The 23218-nt window shown below is 36.2% G+C and overlaps 1 protein-coding gene across 2 annotated transcripts in view; it reads right to left on the minus strand.

Moving 5' to 3' along the window:
- The window catches only part of GIN1 (gypsy retrotransposon integrase 1), a 51035-nt gene that overhangs the window by 10102 nt on the left and 17715 nt on the right, over nucleotides 1–23218 (minus strand). The window contains exons 5-8 of one of the 2 annotated variants that reach the window (XM_090276537.1): nucleotides 20945–21136; nucleotides 20678–20854; nucleotides 19891–20176; nucleotides 12573–13206 (exon numbers count right to left, since the gene is read on the minus strand). In XM_090276537.1, the coding sequence (XP_090132663.1) occupies nucleotides 12932–13206; nucleotides 19891–20176; nucleotides 20678–20854; nucleotides 20945–21136 (930 nt within the window). In that variant the 3' untranslated portion in view covers nucleotides 12573–12931. Of the gene's footprint in view, nucleotides 1–12572; nucleotides 13207–19890; nucleotides 20177–20677; nucleotides 20855–20944; nucleotides 21137–23218 lie in introns of those variants that run through there. The other variant, XM_090276538.1, reaches the window with a different exon arrangement.

Here is a 23218-nt window from a genome sequence, read left to right on the forward strand (position 1 = left end):
AAAGCGCTATTTCATTGAGTTGTATTTGTGTAAACTGGTCTGCTGCGTGGGCAACAGCAGACCCTCCATATCACCCTGCCCAGGCTCTGTAGCTTCAGCTTCACTGGAGAGGACACTCCAGCGTCATCGCAAGATGTCGATTCAACACGGGAGGAGACAGATACCGTGTCACTCCCGAGTCGGACTGCACAGCCATTCTCGGCGGTGCAGATAGACTCTTGAGAAGCTACACCATCGTCTCTCGAGACGGACGGCTGCCGACGACGATTTGTGTAAACTCCCTCTCCCTCTCCCTCCCAAAGCTGTTTTCCTCCATGTTGGTTTCATTCTCTAGAATGTTCTTTCTATGTGATATAAAAGATGCCTCTGGTAGGTGTCTGCAAATTTGAGACTCCCCTACTTCTCCCTATATCTATATCAACCTCCCCTCCCCCAAAGGATTCTGAGACACAAGAACAATAGTGTATTTTTCAGAAATGACAATAGATTTGCAAAGATTGAGCCACTAATCCATCTTGCAGTTAACTCTTTCAGTACTGAGGAAAGTTTCCCTTGAACCCTCTAAGAAAATTTCCCTCATGTGCATCGCATGGTCATTTCTGAGCTAATCCTTAGCAAAGGGAATGGGATTATTTTAGACCACTCAGGTCCATGAGTGAAGCTGGCGTGGCACCAACTTTCCCTAAGTTCCATGGCTCCACAATATAAGTGCTAGACTTGTAAACAAAATTCAGATAGGAAGGAAGGCTAGAAGAAAATGGTTGCTAAGCAGGCAACCAACAATCCACTACATCCTGGATGCACTCCATTTAGAGGGGGGAAAAATGTATTAATAGATAACTGCTAATCTGCCAAACCTCAAATAGCTCACCACCTAGAGGGAAAAGAAAGCATAAATTCATCATGTTAGGTTCAGCGATGGAAGCACAGCCAGGCACTTGACAAAGTTTGGAGTGAGAGATCATAGAAAGTAAATTTTAAAGTTCAATAAGGCATTAGATAGAAAACAATTAAAATAGAAGTTGTTGGCATATGAAAATTCTCTTTGCATAATTCTTCAGTAGTTTTTTAATCACCTCAAAGGCTTTCTAAAAACCAACTATTGCATAGTTTTCTCAATATGTTGTTGATAACTCTTCCAATAAGAATATAATTCCAGAGTAACAACAAGACTCTAATAAAAGGTTCCAAAAAGCAAAAGGTTCTGGGTGACAGTTGGAAGTGTACTCTGAAACACAGGCTGAATATATTGCATTAGTCCCAAAGTTGCCGGGCTGAAAAAACCCTGGATTCCAGATCAAAGTTTACAAAACATTTTAGGATCATTTTCACATTCGTATATGTAAATATTTAAACTTTTTTTTTCCTTAAAACACTTTCATTATTTAGACTGATGAGAATAGATACTTGCGTTATAAGAAAATACATAGATGACAGATCAATAGATAATTGATTGGTTAGACAGACTGACAGTCACAGCAGGAAGGAGTGAAAGAGGATGGGGGGAAGGAAAGATGAAAGAGACATCGACTGACACAGATTTGTCATCAAGATTTCCTCGGGCTAGTTATTGCCAGTGCAGTGAACGGCTGACATCTGGTGGTCAAACACAGTACAAAATGGCCCGGATTTGTGCCCTCATAAAAAAGGTGCTGTTCAGTGAATGATGGCTCTGTTTTCAAGACTAATAATTTAAAATGCTTCTTAGTCATCCAGTTTTTATGTCCACATCATGCCAAGCATCACTGAATTGTTTAGCTATATTTTCACATGAACACCTAGAGGCAAAAATAACATATGATGTCATTCAAATCATTTGTACATTTTGTTAATCTAGTTTCACTTTAGGAAAAAGGGATAAATTAAAACGAGGCTCAGCTTTTAAAAAGAAAAAGAAGGGTTGGGTGAGCATTGCTGGATTGAGAGGAGATGGGAGTGTGGCGAGCAGCACAGCCGCTCTGTGCAAGTGAACCTCTGTCCCTGGGAACAGATGGCTACCCCAGCTTTCATGCCTGCGGGGAACTGTAGGGTCTTGAATGTGGAAATCAGCTTGATCAAATGCCCAGTGACAAAACCATAGGTGGTGAGATGACCCTTTGAACATGTCTTCAGCGAGCCTGGCAAGCATGCACCCACAGCAATGTCTGTGGACTCGGGGCCCCCGCAGTCAATGAAGTGTGCACAGGGACCTACGGGCAGCTCTTCCACCTGGAGCAGATGATCACTGGGAAGAAAGGCGCAGCCAACAATAATGCCAGAGACTGTTATACCATTGACTTGGTCCTGGCCCAGATCCGTTCTGTGCACGGGGTTTATGTCTTTGTTCATGGAGCTGCACTCGGTGCACTATGGCAAGAAGTCCAAGCTCGAATTTGCCATTTACCCAGCACACCAGGTTTTCACAGCCATGGTGGAACCATACAACTCCATCCTGACCACCCGCATGACCCTAGAACATTTTGTGCCTTCATGGTGACAACGAAGCCATCTATGACATATGCCAGCACAACCTGGATATGGAATGGCCCACATACACCAACTCAATCATCTGATTGAGCAGATGGAGTTCGCCATCACCACCTCCAGCTGATTCAATGGGATCCAGAACTGTAGACTTGATGGAATTCTAGACCAATCTGGACCCTAGCTCCGCCTCCACTCACCCCCTGGCCTCCTATGACCCAGTCGCCTTATCCAAGAAGGCTTACCATGAGCAGCTGCATGGCTAAGATCGCCAATGCCTGCTTCAAACCAACCAGCAAGAGGGTAGAGTACCATGGCAAGTACATGGCCTGCTGCATGTTGTACAGGAGGGGCGTGGTCCGAAAAGACATCAATGTGGCCATTGTCAACATCAAGATCAAGCACACATCAAATTTGTGGGTCGGTGCCTGACTGGATTTAAGGTGGACATCAACTATGAGCCCTGCACCTTGACCTGGCCAAGGTGTAGAGGGGCTGTGTGCCTGCTGAGCAAAGCACCACCATTGCCGAGGCCTGGGCCCGCCGAGACCACTTAAGTTCAGTTTCATGGTACTCAGCAAGCATTGTGAGGTCTCTGGGGCCGGGGGCACCGAGCAGCTCTGGGGAAGGATTCAAACATGTTGGTGTGGATGTGGTGGAAACAGGCGGAAGGCGGCGAATAATACTAGAGGACGGTAGGCACGTGTGTCTTTCAGCCTCTCCTGCTGCCCCTCAGCACAGCTGCTTTCAAATTATTTACAGTTAAAGGTTCTGTATTAAATGATTAAAATCACAACTCTGTGAATACTAAAAACTATTGATTTGTCACCTTAAATAAGTGAATTTGATGGTATATGAGCTATCTCAATAAAACCCTAAAAAAAAAAAAAAAAAAAACCTTCAACCTTCTTCAGGCCAGGTCGACCAATACTCATCCCCAAAGCCCCAAAACTCCCAAAGTTGGGCCATATAGGAACACTTTCATGGCTTCCAAAATTGAGTCTCGGTTCCTTCAAATAACGAGTTATTCGGTTCCTACCAAGGGTCTCGCTAAGTAATTCCCCAGCTTCACACTGAAAACGCGCTGCAGATGGTCTCCTTAAGTCAGCTCTATACCATCCTGCAAGGTGGCCTGCAACATTGCCTTCCTTACCTAGGGAGAGGCCCGTGGGTATGGGAAAATTTTGTTGTGGGTAGAAGTCCGAATCCCAAGGCAGAAGTTCCCTGCCTGCTGTGTTTTGTTGCCGTGGATAAACCCCTGAATCCACCATCAGGTGGATCTACTCCTTATTTAGCTTCCTCAGGTGGGAAGCTTTAAGTCTGTGAGATACAAAACCTAAAGGACAGAAAGCCTCTCAGAGAGGAGAGGTGTGAAGCTAATGCTGTGGAAAGAGGTAAATCTGTGTGAGGGGAGAACAGAAAAGATTCAGCTTTCTGCTTCTTTGCCGCCTTCAGTGACCACTATCTCCTCCAATTACATATGACCTTCCAGTCATTTATCATAGTTGGAATAAAACTCTTTAGCCCTGGAGCCAAACACAGATTCTTCCTCAGAGAACTGAAATGGCAAAGCCCTATATCCTAGATAACTTAGGTCTCTTAGTAAAATTATGTACAATGCTAACTAAGACTTATAGGTTCTAATATTCACAGACAGGAATTCAAAGGAAAGTTATAATTAAAAGTTAATGACTTCAAGTTTGTGAAGCAGACTAAAAGAAAGATACTCCAAAGAATTTCCAATTATTATTCTGGAAAAAGAAATTCTCATCTCTCCAGTTTTCAAATTGCAAACTGAGGTTAAAATAGGAAAGTGATATTGGAACAATCTCAGAAATTCGACATAAATTACATCGGATTGTGAATTCCTTAGCAAAGTCAAAGCACTTACGTGATTGCAAAACGATGTTACTCATGTTTTTCCTCATTGTTTCCAATTGCAAATGAGAATGAGATTTTTGAGAACTTGGCTGCATTACATGTGGTGTTAGCATCAGCTATATCCATCAAAAAGGGGAGAGGGGTGGAATCCTCTGTTGCCATCATTCATAAAGCTAGGAAACTTGCTTGAGCATCTGTTTGCTCTGCCAGGTAATATAAATAAACCCTAGATTATGTATAATCAATCACTGGATGCTTTGGATCGCTGCCTCAGCAATGATTAACAAGAAGTGTAGCAGAGCAACAGCAAGTGCAGATCTCTGCAGCAAAGAGTATGCCTCAGCCGCCCCAAAGGGACACATCCTAAAGTTATTTTGGAAAGCTCTGAACCGTGCATGAAGGAATGCTGAATTCCCATCTCCTGAACTCCAGACTCATATCCAAGTGCCTACTCAACAGATCCACTTGAATGTATAAAAAGCATCTCAAAATCAACATGTTCATAACTGAACTCTTGTTTTCAAACCTGCTCCTCCTAGTCTTCCTCATCTCAGCATCAATTCCAGGTCTGTAAGCCTAAAAAGTTTGCATCATCATAGACTTTTCTCTTCTTCTAAACAGAATTTGTCAGCACATTGTTTCATCTAGCTTCAAAATGTAACAGATACTATGTTTCACCATCTCCATTGCTATCGAGGCTACCATCTAGCACCTGCATAATTGTAACAGACTACTAACTAGTTCTCCATTGCTCCTTTTCAATCCATTCTCACTCCAGCTTCCAGAGTGATCATCACGGTTTTCACAATGGCTGTCACAGCTCTGGTTTGTTATGGTTCTGGCAGAGGTTGCATTCTTTCCCCCATGGCTACAAATACTGATGGTTAAACCCTCTTCCATCACCCATCCCTCACTGAGCATTTCCTCTCCTTGCCCCACAGCTTAGAGATTTCCAGTTATTATTTGGTCACCAGATGTCCCACCATCCCTTCTGGATTCCATTAATCCTTCTATAAACAGTTTCTTAAATTATCTTCAGTTGAAACAATTCTATGTGTTTTGTTGCTTTCTTGCCAGGTCTCTTAAGAGATACAGCCATTAATTATGAGAATTATTTTTTTTAACATTAAACCAACTTGCATTTTTGGGAACCACTCAATTTGGTCATAATGTGTATTGTTATAGGTCACTGGATTCAGTATACTAACTTCTTTAAGGTCTTTGTAATTGTGTTCATGACCTGCTACTTTCCTTTCTCATTCTGTCCTTTTCAGATTTTGATATCAAGATTATGCCACCCTCACACCAAGGTTTCTGTTTCTACACTCTGAAAAATTTATGTAAGGTTAACATTATGTATTCCTTAACTTTTATTATAAATGTTTGGTAAAATCATTTGGCTTATTACTTCATCTGGAACCATTTTTGTAGATTAAATTTCTCCAAAATTTATCCATTTTGTTAGTTTAAATTTATTTGAAATATCCCTATATTTTATACATTCTCATTATACATAGTTCTGACCATTTTGCAACACAATACTGTTTCTTTATAAATAATCTAGGTGTATTTTTTATTATGCTTACTAGATTTGTCTCTATTAGTATTTTCAAAGAAGCAACATTTGACTCGGTTCATCTTCATATTATATGTATACTTCCTATTTCATTAATTTCTATTATATTCATGATTTTTAACTTTCTATTTTGTTTAGGTAATTCACTTGTCCTTTTTATACCACATGAATGGATGGTTAGATAATTACTTTTTAATTGTTTTCCAGTATAAGGCCCAGCTCTTTTTAGACCTCTAACAAAACACTGTTACAACTTTCTACACAGTCCAAATATAAGTAGAAGAGAACTCTTATGCTTTTAATCAAGGATTAAGGTAGAGATCCCAACAAGATGTCTGTGCAAAGGCTATAAATGAGAATTTGAGATTAGATGGACAGATCCAAGATGGCAGAGAAGTAGAAGATACATTAACCTCCCAGGACCAATCTAGAATTACGACTAAATTATAGAGAAATCATCCTGAATTACCATCTAAACACTAGCTGGAGAGAAGCCACATAACCAAGGACAGACAGAAGAAACCACTTCACCACAACAAGTATGGTAGAAAGTGTGGAGGAGGCGTGAGAGGACTGTCTGAACTCCCATGAGTGGCAGCTGAAGTTCCAGAGGGATGTTTCAGCAGCTGGGGGGTTTCCCCTGAGAAGCGTTGGGTCTACACTGCAAGCTGGGCTCCCCAGCCTACAGCACCAGAGCCAGAATATACAACTGTGAAAAGCAGCAGGGTTTCTGTCTGCCAGGGAGAGATGGCTAGAGACAGAGAGTCCCTTAAAGGGCCAATGCACAAAATTTTGTTTGCAGCTAATTACACTGGCTCTGGCTAAGGAAGGGCAGAGTGGACTAGAGACACTTGAGGAAAGTCTGTGGTTGCTAGTTCTGGGGAGAGAACTGAAGGAATATCCATAAGATTCCTGTGCTGAGTCATTCCCCATATTGCAGAAGCCATCTTTCTTCCACAATCATTCCTCTCCAAGTGGCATCAGCCGGAGAGAAAGCAATAGCCCTGACTGCAGGAATTACTCTGCCCCACTTTTTGGTGTTTAAGCACTGCACCCCAAAACAGCAGAATATACATACTTTTCAAGTGCACATGGAACATTTTCTAGGAGAGACCATGTTAGGACACAAAACGAGTCTCAATAAATTTAAGAAGACTGAAATCATATCAAGCATATTCTATAACCACAATGCTATGAAACTAGAAATCAATCATGAGAAAAACTGAAAAATCCGCAAAGACGTGGAAGCTAAATAACATGTTATTAAACAACGAATGGGTCAACAACGAGATCAAGGAAGAAATCAAAACGTACCTTGAAACAAATGAAAATGAAGACAGAACAATCCAAAATCTGTGGGACACTGGGAAAGTAATCTTAAGAGGGAAATTCACAGCATTACAGGCCTATCTCAAAAACATAAGAAAAAGCTCAAATAAATAATCCAACTTTACACTTAAAGGAACTTAAAAAAGAACAACAAACAAAGCCATAAGTGAGTTTAAGGAAGGAAATGATCAACATCAGAGAAGAAATAAATGAAATAGAGTCTAAAAAAATGATACAATCAATGAACCCAAGAGTTGGTTCTTTGAAAAGATAAACAAGATTGACAGACCTTTATCCAGACCCATCAGAAAAGAAGAGAAAGGACCCAAATAAATAAAATCAGAAATGAGAGAGGAGGAATAACAACTGACACCAAAGAAATAAAGGACTGTAAGAAAAATATTATGCCAACAAACTGGACAACCTGGATGAAATGCATAAATTCCTAGAAACAATCTTCCAAAACTAAATCAGGAAGAATCAGAGAATTTGAGTAGACAGATTATTAGCAACTTAATACAGCAATGCATCAAAAAGATCGTACACCATGATCAAGTGGGCTTTATTCCAGGAATTCAAGGTTGGTACAACATTTGCAAATCAATAAATGTGATTCACCAAATTTAAAAAATGGAGGATAAAACCACATGGTCATATCAATAGATACAGAAAAAGCATATGATAAAATCCAGCACCCATTTATGATAAAAACTCTCATCAAAGTGGGGATAAAGGAACATACCTAAACATAATAAAGGCCATATATGACAAACCCACTGCCAGCATCATACTCAATGGGCAAAAACTATAAGTGTTTCTCTAAGAATCAGGAACAAGACAGTGATGTTCACTTTCACCTCTCTCATTCAACATAGTACTGGAAGTCCTAGCCATAGCAATCAGACAAGAAGAAGAAATAAAAGGCATCCACATTGGAAAGGAAGAAGTAAAACTGTCATTATTTGCAAATGACATGATACTGTACATAGAGAACCCCAAAGATTCCACCAAGGAACTACTAGAACTGATAAATCAATTCAGTGAAGTAGCAGGATACAAAATTTATATTCAGAAACAGGTGTATTTTTATATGCCAATAATGAACCAACAAAAAGGGAAATTAAGAAAACAATCCCATTCACAATTGCTTCAAAAATAATAAAAACTAGGAATAAACCTAACCAAAGATGTAAAAGACCTGTATTCGGAAAATTATAAGACACCAAAGAAAGAAACTGAAAAAAATACAAGTAAGTGGTAGGACATACCATGTTCATGAATAGGAAGAATTAACATAATTAAAATGTTCTTAGTACCCACAGCAATTTATAGATTCAATACAATTCCTATCAAGATTCCAATAACATATTCCACAGAATTAGAACAAATATTTCAAAAACTTATATGGAACCACAAAAAGCTCCACATAGCAACAATGATCATGAGAAAGAACAAAGTTGGAGGAATCACACTAATATCAAACTATACTGTAAACCCACAGTAATCTAAACAGCACGGTACTGGTATAAAAACAGAGACATAGATCAATAGAATAGAATAGAAAGCCCAGAAATAAGTGCATACCTTTACAGTCAATTAATGTTCGACAGAGGAAGCGACACATACAATGAGCTAAAGATAGTTTATTCAATAAATGGTGTTGGGAAAATTGAACCGATACATGCAGAAAAATGAAACTAGACTACCTTCTTACACCACACACAAGCATATATTCAAAACGGATCAAAGACTTAAATTTTAGACCCAAAATCATAAAAACCATAGAAGAAAACATAGGCAGCAAAATCTCAAACATTGCTTATAGAAATTTTTATCAGATATATCTCCCCAGGCAAGGGAAACAAAAGAAAAAAATAAACAAATGGGACTACATCGAACTAAAAGTTTTGCACAGCAAAGGAAATCATCAACAAAATAGAAAGACAACCCACAAAATGGGAGAACATATTTGCCGATACATCTGATAAGGGGTTAATATATGAAATTCATAAAAAATTAATCAAACTTAACACCAAAAAAACCAAACAACACAATTAAAAACTGTGCAAAGGACCTGAACAGACACTTCTCCAGAGGACATACAGATGGCCAATAGACATATGAAAAGATATTCAATGTAACTAATCATCAGAGAAATGCTAATGAAAACCACAAGTGCTGGTGAGGATGTAGAGAAAGGGAAACTCTTTTGCACTATTGTTGGGAAGGCAGATTGGTGTAACCACTGTGGAAACCAGTACAGAGATAACTCAAAAAATTAAAAGTGGATCTGCCTTTTGAATCAGCAATCCCACTTCTGGGAATATATCTGAAGGAACCCAAAACACTAATTCAAAATAACATAAGCACCCCTATGGTCATTGCAGGATTATTTACAACTGCCAAATTATTGAAGCAGCTCAAGTGTCCATCAGTAGATGAACAGATAAAACAACTGTGGGCCATTTATACAATGGAATACTACTCAGTTGTAGAAAAGAAAATTTTACCCTTTGTGACAGTACGGATGGATCTGGAGAACAAAGTGAAATAAGCCAGTCAGAGAATGACAAATACCATATGAACAAACTGAATTAATAAGGAAAATGATGGAGAGCAGGATGACAGTTAGTGGTGGGGGAGGTCAAGGGGTGGAGGGATTGAGCGAAAATAAAAAGGGGCTCATTGACATGGACAACAGTGTAGTAATTGCTGGGGGGGGGTACAAGGGGACTAAAAGGAAATGGAAAAAATACAATAAAGATTAAGTAAAAAAGATTAAATGTAAGTAAATAAATATATTAAGAACTGCTGGTCACTATTTCACTACCCTACTGGAATGTAAACTCTAGGAGGGCAGGGATTTTTGTTTCTCACTTGTATAACTTTAGTGCCTGTAACATAGTAGGCACTTAATATATATCTTTTTTGTTTATAAATAAAACTTGCTGCTAGATATTTAAGTTTTCTTTTATACATCTTAGTGAGTTATTTTAGATAGGAGTATCAGAAAATTTCACTTGAAATGTTCATCATATTTAAAAAGCTTTTCAAACCAATTATTCTCTTTCAGAAAATATTTTTCCTTTATTTTAGCTTAGCATCTTCATTTTCTTCTATAGCATGTTAAATTTTAAGTGTTCATGAAAATACCACAAGGTGGCATACAAAACCTCACAAAAACATTTTTTATTTTGGTTGAAATTTTACTATATACTCATCCTATAGAAAACCTCCTTAAATCCAGGAAAAAGACCCCGCTCTGGACCCTTTGCTTGGGGTTTTGCCCCGCTGGAGTCTGTGTCATTCCTTGCAGAGTGAGACCACAGGCACTGGAGACTGATCTTTCTGTCCCTGGAGGGCATTTCTGGTCTGTTCCAGGAGGGTGGATAGGGAACTGGCGAGCACATTTCAAGGCCTGGGCTGGTCAAGGGGGCTGGGGTGGGTTTTCCTTGGGATGAGATGGGGTTGGGACAAAAAGGGCTCTCTGAGACCAGCCCTCCCTGCTTTGCCGTTCATTAGAAAAGGGATTGAGGAATAAATTCTAGGAACTGTAGGAAGGCATATTTGCCAAGGTAGAAACAGTTTATTAGCTGGATTTATAAACTTCTAAATATTTAGGTATATGGTATGTGGACCTCTAGTTTCACTCTTGATGGGGCCCTGAAAACCTAAGTGACAAGACATGAGTATGTATATAATTTGTGGGTATATTTTTGTGTTGCATTTGCTTACTTAAAATCTGTATTTGGAATTTCTACACTAGAATATTACGATTTCAGTAATAAAATTGGCATTTTCTTTAAATAGCTTGTATTGGCTATCAGGAAAACTAACGTTCATCATAAATGGCCTATAATAGAATTCACAAGCAAAGTGTATAAGTCAATAAAGTTTAGTATTTTCAATTATGCAACCATGACCACAAAAGAAACCCATACTCAATAGCAGTGTGTGACTAGTTTGACCACTGTAACATGAGTAGGAAGAATGTGCCGAACTTCACAGCAAATCTTTGCAGAGCTAGTGTTTGTGTTGTACATGGCTCATATGGTCTATATTCCTTACCAGACTGTAAATCCCGTATGAGGACGAGGCACATGCCTGACTCATATTTTCATTTTCTACAGTATTCTTCAAAGTGCTTTATAACAAATATATGTTGACTAAAGTTATAAACATCATAGAAATTATTGTTTTAAATCTTTGATATTGGTTATTTTATCATTACTTATTTCCTTAAGATTGCAGAAAAAAATCATATTAATGAATAATTTTGGCTTTAATATTTATTACAAAAAAGCACAAATGTTTCCAAACCAATATATAGTTTCAGATCCTGATCCTGAGTCTAAGAAGGTGAACTTACCAATATTCTGTAAGAGCGCATTAAATAACTAAGTATTTTCCTACAACATTGTTTTTAGAAGTCCAGGAACACAGAAAAAATTTCACTTAATTCACTGTTATGACTGAATAAATATTAAGCCCATTCTAGGTAGTTCAAAATTAATTTTTAAAAAGATTTTATTTACTTATTTTTAGAGAGAGGGGAAGGCAGGGAAAAAGAGAGGGAGAAACACCAATCGGTTACCTTCTTCACGCCCCCAACCACTGACCAGGCCCCCAACTCAGGCATGTACCCTGACTGGGAATTGAACTGGTGACCTTTTGGTTTGTGGGATGATGCCCAACCCACTGAGCCACACCAGTCAGAGCCAAGCTTATTTTTTTAAAATAAGAAGCATTTTTTAAAAATTAAAACTGAAAACATGGTTCCATACCAAACAAAATTTTGCAAGTCTTGAGCTGAAATTTACTTCACTTTCTAAAAAACAAGCATTCTTTGCCTATTCCTTTTAGACAAAAAAGTGAATTCTATATACAAGGGGTGACCCTCAAAAGAACCGGAATTATCTTCTGGAGGGAGGACCCCTTGTAGTACAGGATTCCCCCACTAGGTGAGTGTTCCAGGAACCTATGTGTATTAGTGTATCAGCTGGTGGTGTTGTGAGAGGCTGTGTTCAGCTTCAGTGAATTTTTTCTAAAGACTCTTTCAATGGGTTATTTCCTGATGGGTTATTCATGAGTGCATCTGCCCACACGGCGCTGAGTGTTCAGCAGTTTTTGACCAAAAACAGCATGAGCCCCCCTGCCCTCCCTATTCACCTGATCTTATCCCAAGCAACATTATGTTTGTTTCCCTGTATGAAAAAAGTCCTCTAAAGGAAATGTTTTGTTGATGTAGAAGAGGTGAAACAAAACAAAAACAAATAAACAAAAACAGCAGAAGCACTAAAAGGCATCAAAATCAATGAGTTCAAAAATTGTTTTGAGCAGTGGGAAAAATATCTCGATAGGTGTACTGCACCAAATGGAGAGTATTTTGACAGTAACTTAAGTTTAAACATGTAAGAATAAATACACAATTTTTTAGAAATAAATTTCAGTTTTGGGGAATCCACCCTTGTATTATATGCTTCCTTTGCCTTTATATATATGCACTGATATTTAGACATGGTACAACTTTTGATCAATAAATAGTTATAAAATAAACATTCAGAATATAGTCATTAAAAAGTGTGTCCAGACACTTCTATACAACCTTTTCTGATGGAAAAATATCAAGATTCAAGGAGATACACATTTTAAACAAGCACTGTAAATGAATTTTGGTATTTACTAACTTAAGTACTCAAGGACTTGGTTTGAGGAGTCCAACAGACTGAAAGTCTGCTTTTCAAGACTACTATTATCTTCCATCAATGGAGAGATTTTGGCATTTCTATAGTCTAATAGTTCACCATCCTTGCTTGATGTCAGTAATTCATTATCGAGTACACCAATAGTTGCGTCTTCTACCAAAATATTTGCTTGGTATGCTCCAACTGGAATTTCAGGCAATCCAATATAGTCATGATCTGCCACTACTGAACCTTGTAAAAGATAAAGACTGTCTGAAAGAAGAAACATCGTAAATTTGCCTTTTAGAATTGTAATTAAACATCATTTTTTAATTAAACAATGTTAAATGAGGAACAAAACCCCAAATAATAAAAATTTGCTCACAAGAGTAACTTCTGGTGGGTTCTTTTATCTACTAAATAAATAAACATTTCAAAGAATGAATAAAATGATATATAAAATTGAGAGTTCATATTTATAGAATTCAGGGAAGGCTGAGGATTTACAAAGAGCCAAGTTTTCCTGACCCCTTGAGTTGTCTTTGGTGGATGTGGGAAAGGGGGTAGAAAGGGCTGGGGATTATGGTATAGGTTAATATAAAAGTTATAAACTATATTTTTGATGTTGGTGATAGCCTTAATATGCTTCTACAAAACATTTCTGAGTGAATTCATGAAGTCTTGTAAGATATTTTTAAAAGTAAAAGTATCCAATCCTTACATTTGCAACTTCGAATAATTCTTCAATATAGAACCTCACATATGAGGACAATAATATCAAATTGTTACAATATGAAGTTATAAGCAAAAATGAAGATAAAGTTATTAGAATCAGGCAAACGTTATAAGACTGTATAAGTAGATAGGCTGCAATGCAGTAGTATAAAAAGCTTAGCTTAACTTTAATTTAATACTGAAATATTCATGAACTTCTAAGGTTTTACTAAATCTATACTTAAATCATGACAAGGAGTTCTTGTTGTTAGCATTTTATTCTATTTTGAGCAAATTTATCATCTCCCTGAAAAAAATACTTGAATATTAAACTGAGACCAAAGCAGTAGCACCCATATAAGGTTAATGTATATAAAAGGATTCCTCCAGACCTGATATTTTAATTAATTACAGAAGGAACTCTTCCACCATGGCTGATTAATCTCCTAGACCCCTGCCTTCTCTTTCTGTATTTTTTCTTAAAACATTAACAGATTCTCTTGAAGATTTTGATAACTTAAAGATTCCTCAAATTTTAAGTCTAAGAAATAGTAAACAAAAGGGTAATTTCCCATTTAGATTAGAGATCAATGAAAGTTTCTCAGAGCAGATAAATTGTTAATATAACCTGGAATACAATCCCACTCTACCCATCCTCATATTAATGTGTGAAAAACTTACTGAGACTATATTAACTCCAGATGTAAACACATTAAGAACTTTCAATTTACAAACTGCAATAGATCAAACAAATCTATTCTTTCTACCAAGAGATGGCACAGTGGTCTTAGATTTATATGGACATTTAGTTTTGCTCATTTAGTTCTTCATTAGTTAAAGTGTACATGGTATTTTAATTTTGAGAGGTTTTTCAAGTTTAACCCCACCAATTCTTATTAACAGAAATGTAGTAATTTGATTCAAAATTCTGTTGGAAAGATATACATGCTCATGATGGAAAAAAGTATGGGTATTTGAAGGTGGTAAGAAATGACTTTTGTATATTAGTATGGGATGAATTGCTGGACAAGAGGAACAATTCTGAAAGATAAATAAATCATGCAATCTTTGAGAAGTGCTTTGTCCAATAGCAGCAAGCAAGAAAAAAAAAATCAATGAAATTGAACATTTTTAGATTCTACTACTAGAGCTTCAGCATCAAAGTTCAGTATTAGTCTATTAATACTAAAGAAGGCAAGGTAGTGGTTTATAAGAGAACATAAAAAAGATCAGATATGGTAAAAATGTTGCTGATGAAAATTTTCTAATAGACGATAAAGAATTCCATAGGTTCAAGGCAATGTACAATGTTCTAAAGTATCATTTTCGCAATTTAGGTTATTTCCAAAGATCCTTTCACACATCTTCGGTGAAGGAAGTTTTCTTTTTCTAAAAAAGTATTTTTAATTTTATGTATTTTTAAGTATATTTTATTGGTTATGCTATCACATTTGTCCCAATTTTTTTCCCCTTTGCCATCTTCCTCCCGAAACCTCCTTTCCCTCCAGCAATGCCCCACTCACTTAGTTGATGGAGAAAGTTTTCTATCTCAAAAACTTTTTTTCCACACAGATGAAACTGGTCTATTTAGAAAAATATATCTAGTAAACACGTATCAAAAGGGAAAATATGCATAGATGTAAAGCTCATAAAAGTTAACACTTTGGTTTGCTAGAAATGCATTCACAGACCTTGAGCCTAAGTACTTCCTACTTATATGAGACTTAGACACAAATGGACTTGACCAAACTCATCTATTTATCAGAAGAGAGGTTTTATATATAAATCACACACACACACACACGCACACACACACACTTTTCCTTTTAAATAAGTGATAAACTTTAAAGTACTTTATTGTAATAAGGATTATACTCAGCAAATTCTATAGAAATCGCTTTATATGCAGTAGAAAACTACTCTGGAGATTACAAGCCTTGTTTGTATAGAAAAAAAAAACAAAATTCTCATTCATTCAGAAAGGTCAAATATGTTTCAACTCCTACTGTGGTCTAAATCTACTGGAGCCAACAGAAATGTTCTTTTAAGTTCAAAAAAAGATGACAAAAAATCACCAGAAAAGAGGCTCTGGAGACCTTATGTACATGAGGAAAAATATTTTAGATACATTGGGTTATATAAAATATATTATTAAAATTATTTTCACTTATTTGTACTGTTTTAATGTGACTACTAGAAAATTTAAAATTATATACTGCTTTATTTCTATAATTACATATTTTTGGACAGTACTAATCTTCAGTAATCATGAGTTAGGAATATAGAAAAGAACAAGATAAGTTCTGCCTTCAAAAACATTTTTAAAGGACTTCTACTCAGTCGCATTAATTATTTTTAGAGAGAGGGGAAGGAAGAAAAGGAGAAACACTGATCAGTTCCTTCTCACATGCCCCCAACTGGAGACCTGGCCCACAACCAGGCATGTGCCCTGACTGGGAATCAAACAAGCAACCTTTAGGTTCTCGGGCCAGCGCTCAATCCACTGACTCACACCAGCCAGGGCAGCAATATTTCAGTTTTGAACAGACTGAATAATTAAGTCTTTAGTTTCTTAGAAACAGAAGCATTTTCAAGACATTTCAGGAAGGTGTTAACAGTATTTCTGACATACTTCTCCTTATGCAGTTTTAAGGAGTGAAAAATGAGATTAAGGTACAAAGTTGCCCTGGCCGGTGTCTCAGTTGGTTAGTGTTGCCTTGATATGCCAAGGTTGTGGCTTTGATCCCCCATCAAGGCACATAAAAAATCAACCAATGAATGCATAAAGAAGTAGAACAACAAATTGATGTTTCTCTCGAAAAAAATCACAAATGAAATAAGAATGTAAAAATAGAAAAGTTTTTAGGCTTTTTTGGATTGTGTTCACACTTCTCTTTCTAAAGTTATTTATTTATAATTATTTTTTATTTTTCAATTATAGTTGACATCCGATATTAGTTTCAGATGTACACCTGAAATATGATCTTATATTAGTTTCAGATATATACCTCAATGATTAGATATTATATAACTTATTAAGTAATCCTGATAAATTTTGTACAAATCTGACACTATACATAGTTATTAGAATATTACTGACTATATACCTATACTGTACTTTACATCCTCATGACTGCTCTGTTAAAAAAAGAAAAAAACGTTTACATTTCCTTAAGAAGAAAAAAATAAGTTAAAATTAAAGCTTCAGAGAAGTTTGAGTAATTTGGATTAATTTATTTCTTCAAATAGAAAAGTATAAGGTTTCATAAAACTTAATTTTTTTTTCTGAAGAGAGGTGACTAGAATATTCCTATACACTCATATGGCCTGATAACCCTAAAACTATTAGAATGCGTTGCCATACTAGTACACCTTCTCATGATAAAATAACTATAATTAGATACTACATAATGGTTATTATAATAAATAACCAATACTAACAACCAGAGAACTAAATGATTGAGTTACATAAGTAAGAGGCCAAAGGGAGGCTCTCATCATAAACTATATTAAATGATAAAGTCAAGATCCTGGGCTTGATAATATAGGGACTAAGTTTTGTTTTATTTCCTAAATGTAGACCACCTTGTGGTGGGCAGAATTATGGGCCACTAAAGACCTCTATGTACTAATCTGTGGAACCTGTGAATATGTTACCTTACATGTCAAAGATGAATTACAATTGTGATGGAATTAAAGTTACTAACCAGCTTATTTAAAAATAGGGAGTTTATCCTGAATTATCTGGTGGGCCCAAAGACTAGGGTCCTTCAATGTGGAAGAAAAGGAGGTTGGAGTGATGTGATGTAAAAAGGACTACCTGTCATTACTGGCTTTGAAGACAGAGGAAAAGGGCCACAAGTCAAGCAATGCAGAAGGTGAAAATGCAGAGGGCCACAAGCCTCTAGAAGATGAAAAAGGCAGAGAAACAGATTCTTGTCTAGAGCCTACAGACAGGAACAGAGCCTTGATAATGACCTGATTTTAGCCCAGTGAGGCCTCTGTTGGAGCTTAAGCTACTGAACTGAAAGATAATAAATGTGTTGTTTTAAGCCACTAAATAAGAGGCAATTAGTTATGGCAGCAATAGAATGTAATGAAAATCATCTTACAAATTGTGAAGGGTAATCACACTAAATCTTTTGGGGGTTGGCAGACACAAATCTATTGCAATAATTCCTACTCAAAACAAAACTACTTAAAGTCTATGACAGATAAAATAACGGTTCAATAACATTTTTCTCTTCAAAGGGGAACATTATGTTACAAAAAGACACTATGGTATATCATAAAATTTCTTCTTAAAATAATTAATCTTGTAAAGGTGCCTAGCATTGAGCTAGCCAAAATGACAACTAGGACTGCTTAAAATAACAATGAGATATTGTAGACGTAGTACATAGTGTGCTCTCTCTACACTATGTTCTAGATAAGAAGTTGGAAACAGAAGCATTTCTGCTTTGGACAGTGAGTCTCAACACAACCACAAGATCTCAAGGCTGGTAAGAGAAACAATGACAAGAATAGACAGACAAATTCATAGTTCTTTTGGCTATAGCTCACCCAAATTTATATCAAATAAATGGGGTGCTTATTCAAAGACATTCTGCTTGCTTTAAATTCAGTTCAAGACTCTTTAAAATCAGCTTCTCAGGTGAAGATTTTCAGGAAAATATTGCAGAAGTCACATTATTTTGAATTTCTACAAGTAAGAAAAATATATAAAAAGGACTGAGGGACCAGAATCCAGGAAGAACAGATCAACACTTTCTTGGTTAACAAAAAAAGTTTACCCATCAATCTCAGATTCCTTATGTGTACTCTAGAACTAAAATTGCAATTTCCTTTATATTACTGCAGAGAATTCAAGCATGATGCAAAAATTATACTGCCTTTGTTTAGATACTGTTCTACAAAATTGGATTCTGAAATATTCAGCAGTAGCAAACTGCAAAATGTGGAAACAGATCCTGAAACAGCAACACTTTAAATATAAATTTTGTATTAATGAAGGAAGGTTAACACATTAGAAGGGAGCTTAATGCCAAAGATTAAGAAGAAAATCATGCTAAAGAAGAAAGGACAACGTGTACCTATATAATAGTTTTCTAATTAAATTGCAGAAGGGAGAAATAAAAAAGGATAGCTCAGAATTAAGCTTATCTTCTAATAAACAGATCGAAGGTATTATGAGCTTTCAAAATTAGAACAATCCAAGATAAGAGTACTACTAGAGCAACTGGGTTTGTCACAGGCAGATTGAAAGGTACTAAGAACTTCTAACATGAGAGCTGTGACCCAAATCAGAGGCACAGGTGAGCTATTACTGAGCAGACCCAAGGGCTTCACATCCTATAAAGTGCAGATTATCTGCTGCACCTCTAATTATTATTTACTTAAGCCCGTTACTTAAGCCAGTTGTTTATATTGTTTGACTATACTAAATTGTTTCTTCCATTGTTATTCATGTTCGAATAAGGCTGATACTTTATCTGTCTTTATAGTAAAGGCAAAATTAACTAGTTAAGGTGCCAATGAACTCCTCAGCTACCCACCCCAGAGAAACTCTAGGGAGCAGATACACTAGGACAAAATAAGTCTCAATAAAAGTGGGATTTAATATGACACCATAGCAAAATGTTATTTAGCTCTACTCTTTGAGAATAAAAAAGGGGGTTAGAGAAATTAGTATATCTTGATTGCTCAGAACTGTATTTGGGGGCAAGTATAACCTTGTTTATGGTGCTATCACCTACACCCCACTTTGGCCCTCCCCTGCATCCACCATGAGTTGACTATGATGCAATGCTAATCGCATTTTTAAAAAGTCCCCTAATATATTGCTCTCACAACAGAATTCTGGACAGTATGTTTGTTTTAGCATTAATTATCTTAGCTGCTGTTTTCTCATACTAAAATGAGACACAAATGTGCTCATAAAATACCGTGAATATGAAATAAATAATTGCTTCTTTTGTGAAACAGGTTCAGTATCTCCCACATGAACTGTGGGAAAGTGTGTGAAAAGCACACTAAACATCAAAATGAAATCTCTCACAAGCCTGACAGTTCCAGAAAAGACATTCTAATAAAACAGACTACCTAGGATCCAAAACTATACCAAATTTTATAAAAGTGAGAAGGAAAAGGAAACTTAACCAAAGCAGGAGTGTGGGGGTTGTTTCTTTAACTTCTCTCCTCATTCAGAGAAAGTAAAAATGTAGAAAAGTGACAGACACTTACCTTGATCACTAGATTCTCTTACATAGGGCTTAAGGTGAGATATCTTGATAGGTCTTTTAAGCCTAGTCCCAGTGTTGTCTCTCAGAATAGCACATCCATTTTCTGTAATATAGTCGATAACACAAGGGCCAACCCATTCGGACTGGAAACGACCATCCTTCCACCAATTTTTCCTTTGTCTTAAAACTTCATGACCCACTTTTAGATGAAATGGATTTAATTGCTTTGGTTTCTTTTTAACAATGATTTTGCTTTTATTTATTTCATCAATATAGCTATTCTCCATCTACAAGTGCAAAAAAAAAAAAAAGAGAGAGAAAACAAAAGGGATGAAAGAGCTACAGTCTCTTAAAGATAAATAATGTTTAATATAACAGAATGGTTATTTATTGAGATGCTACTTAAAAGGGAGGTAAAAATACCATTTAATTCTTAAAACAACATTTCAAAGTCAGCACTACTCAAACTTTACAAAGAAGGTAAAATAAGATAGGTTAAGTCCAAGTCAAACAACTGGAAAGCAATCAGACCAGGGATCTGAATTCTGCTCTACTTGATTCCACAATGCATGGTTTTCCCATAATTGCCTCTCAGAATTTCACAGCTGGAAAGAACATTGTTTAATCAAGACAAGAATTTGACAGAAAAATAATTTGGTTTAAGGGTATATCATATGCATGTATATGTGTATGTATTTGCAGTTGTGTGTGTACATCTCAATATTTTTAAAAATCACTTTATAAATTATACATTTTCTATTACAGAGTTTTCTATTGAATAGAATCACCTTGCCCACTGAAGTTGTCTTATTCTCCATTATTTTATCAGCTTCTTTAATTGCACCTATAATTTTGGCAAACATACTTGTATTATCACTATCCACTTCACGGAGAACATTTGAAGTCTGAGGCATATAAGGATTTCGATGAAACATTTGAAAGTATGGTGTATTTTTGGTAGGCTCCTATTTTAAGAAAAATAAATCACAATTTATAATAAAATATTTATCTAGGCAAGAAATAGTCATAACTTAAAAGTACACAAAGGCACATACCAAATGAGTTATATTGAAGGCAAATGAGACAGCTGATAGGTGATCATCCCAGTTGTTTGGGTGGTCAGCACAGTGTTTGGAAAGAAATGTTTTGATAGTGTTAGGTATACCTTCAGTTTGGTGAACAGTTTGAGAGGCATGAGAAATTACAATTTGCTTTGTGCCAAACAATCCACACAGTTCAACATTGATCTGAAAAATATGTAAAACCAAGCTGACTTTAACATTTTCTTTTATTTTTCCCTTGGTTAAAAGGTTTCAAAAGAATTTGAATTTTGCCTTTTTCACTCACCATAGCCACTCTATATAAAAACATATATATTTTGTTTAAAACAGTAATTATCATTTATTGAATCCCTACTATGTGGTCATACTTTACATTGTTGTCATTATACATTATGACAGTCATATAATTTATTGTTAACCCCATTTAAAAAATAAGAAACTGAAGCTTTGGGAAGTTAAGTGTCTTGCCAGAGACACATACAATGGAAGTGGAAGAACAGGATTTAACATCAGCTCTGAGTTCAAGTAATATTTTAATTCAGTAGACAGTTTCTCAAAAAAAAAAAAAGATCTTGTTCATATAATCCAATTAACAGCTATATGAACAAGTCACCAAACCTCTGTGTACTCAGTTTCCTCATCTGTAAAATCAGGAAAATCTTACCTAGGATTCAGGATTAAGGACCAAGAACAGTTAGCTAGAAGCATCAGTTCCCAATGACATTCAGAGTTACCCCTCCAACACCGGGGAGCCTAGCCTTCCTTTACCGAAGTTCATATACTAGGGGGAAGAGGCATTCTGTGTTACTTGCAGCTGAATACAGTTCCGAGCTAATATACCACGTACTAGTAAGCTCTCTTTTTAATTCAAAAGTAATTAAATAGAAATCCCAGAGAATAGGTGTATGTGGGTCAGTCTCAATCTGAGGTCATAATTCAAGTTTTAAATGACCGACCTTTGCAAAAGGTTTCAGCTTCTTTGTTTCAAGAGACTGCCAAGGAATGATTCAGTGAATTCATTTGTGAGATGCTATCTTGATATCCTTAACGCAATAGCCTTTTTCTCTCTCCATCAAACCAGACATTCCACTAGTGGTCACAATTTTGGTTTTCCATAAGATATATTTTTTAAATTCTTCAGAGGTTTACAAAAAATTATTTGTATATTTTTTGCAACAATTTAGCAAATACTCTAAGCCATGTTAGAAATGTGTATCTTCATCTAATTATATAATAAACCTCCCACTTTGTGTATACTGTTATAATCTTATAACCCTTTAGCAGGGTTTTCTGTCGGTATTTCGTGATAAAACACTTTATTTGATGGCCATTATGCTTTCGGTGTAATATTTAAGCCATTTAAATCACAGCAAACAGAACACATTTTCCCAATCATGTGACTTTTAGCTTTTTGTTATTATTAAGCTTCATGAAAGAGGCTTATAAACATTTAGTTACATTTAGTAAAATTTTCAAAGTGCTGGAATGGTTATCACATGATTTTAAACATGACTGGAAAAACTGCTGGTGATTCATATAAGCTTTATACCATCATTATTTAATATCTTGAAGCACTATATGCACTTAGGGTTAGGCTGCTCATTAATAAAGGCTGAAGTGAATCAACCTTTCAAATAGTGTTCTTTGTAATTTTGAATTTTGGTGGCCAATTTCCTATCACATTGGATTAGTTCACATTTATTTTCATTTCATTAACGTGTCAGTGAAAGAGCAGGTACAAGTGTGAGCGCAATCATTTTCTTGTGGTTGATAGGTTACTTATTAATATTATATTTTATTGCAAGAAGTTTAAGCCACCTGGCTATCCTGTGAGGAGTACTTCAGTGAAAACTAGACAAGAGCCAGGAATTCAATTACTGCTGAGTAAAAGAGGAGTCAGGGAACCACTATAGATTCCCACATATTGTGGATTCTCACTTTTCCCCTAGGATCCCTTTGTGTACCGTATGTGACACATAGCATTTGCCTTATTGATTCAGGATGCTATTATCAATATTTCCACATTATTAGTAAAGCTTTATTTCTTTCTTATTAGATAAAAAAGAAATATAAACAGAAGTTATAATATTGTCATCCCACAAAACAGATGTCTTACACACCCTATTTTGCAGACCACTGCCATTCCACTCAAGGGAGGCAGGATTATGCTGCAGTTACTAGACACATTCAAGTCTTGGTGGCTTAACCCAACAGTTTTACTGCTTGCCCATTAAAAGTCAGCTGTAGGTCAGAATGTCTCTCCAAAGG

Source organism: Furipterus horrens, unplaced genomic scaffold (assembly GCF_987537825.1).
Source record: "Furipterus horrens unplaced genomic scaffold, mFurHor1.1.pri manual_scaffold_5, whole genome shotgun sequence".
Classification (NCBI taxonomy): Eukaryota; Metazoa; Chordata; class Mammalia; order Chiroptera; family Furipteridae; genus Furipterus; species Furipterus horrens.